Source organism: Sinocyclocheilus rhinocerous, unplaced genomic scaffold (genome assembly GCF_001515625.1).
Source record: "Sinocyclocheilus rhinocerous isolate Xijiao unplaced genomic scaffold, SAMN03320098_v1.1 scaffold975, whole genome shotgun sequence".
Classification (NCBI taxonomy): Eukaryota; Metazoa; Chordata; class Actinopteri; order Cypriniformes; family Cyprinidae; genus Sinocyclocheilus; species Sinocyclocheilus rhinocerous.
In genome coordinates, this window is record NW_015628726.1 from 2023596 (window position 1) to 2024565 (window position 970).

The 970-nt window shown below is 37.0% G+C and overlaps 1 protein-coding gene across 1 annotated transcript in view; it reads right to left on the reverse strand.

Moving 5' to 3' along the window:
- LOC107738443 (tetratricopeptide repeat protein 38-like) overlaps positions 1 to 970 on the reverse strand; it is a 13661-nt gene that overhangs the window by 6250 nt on the left and 6441 nt on the right. Inside the window, exon 9 of the mRNA XM_016550203.1 lies at positions 902 to 940. Coding sequence (XP_016405689.1) covers positions 902 to 940 — 39 coding nt within the window. The remainder of the gene's footprint in view (positions 1 to 901; positions 941 to 970) is intronic.

Here is a 970-nt window from a genome sequence, read left to right on the forward strand (position 1 = left end):
AGGTGGGCTAGAGTGAGCGGAGGCCGGCGGGCCTGTACTTCAACAAGTACAGGTGTGTTCTCACAAACTTTTGCCCACGCAGATTCACAATATGAATATACACTACTTTAACTACTGATCTTTATATAACTAAGATTTTAAGTTATGTAATGTTTGTTAATGGCTTATGAAAGTTATTACATAATGTTATCAACATTTTTAATGGCTTTCTAAATATAAAGCGCTCTCTTTAAGAGTGCTGTGCCTTCACTGTGCTTTCATGGTGACTGACTAAACACACCTGTTGAGATGAATGTAAAAAATATTCTGGGATTGTCACATCAACCCTCACGTACAAGATTTTGAAAGATAAAGAATTATCAGTTATTAAATTAATAATAACTTCAGTCTTCAAGATTCTAATTTCCATTTACTGATGGTCTGTTGACAGTGTGTCCCTGCAGTAAATGAGTGAATGACTCCTATAAATTCAAGAGTGTAGTTTAAAGATTTTGCCCTGACACCCAGATGCTCCTGTCTACATCAGTTCAACTTTCACCAGCCTGAATCCGTCACAATCCATACGGAACCACATGACATGATTTACACTTCTCCCCTGGTATGACTAATTACATTATCTGTGTGCCTGCAAGATTTACCCTACTCTTGAAACAAAAAAGTGTTGTGGTGGTACCATGGGTGGTATGAGATGGCACTATCTTTGATATACACTGAATGCTGTAACAGATTCATGTACCTTGGTACTGACATGGTACTCCAAAGCACTTTAAAGAATACCATGCTACTACCATGATACATAGAAAAAAAAACCATGGTATTAAATTGGAAACCACTGTAGTATTATGCCACTTCTTTGTTAGTAAGTATAATGTTAGTAGCATGTGCACAGTAGTGCACTGACCTGCTCATCAAAAATCTTCAAAGCGTCATCATAATTCCCCTGTGGAAGAAAAAGAGTAATAAATCACAT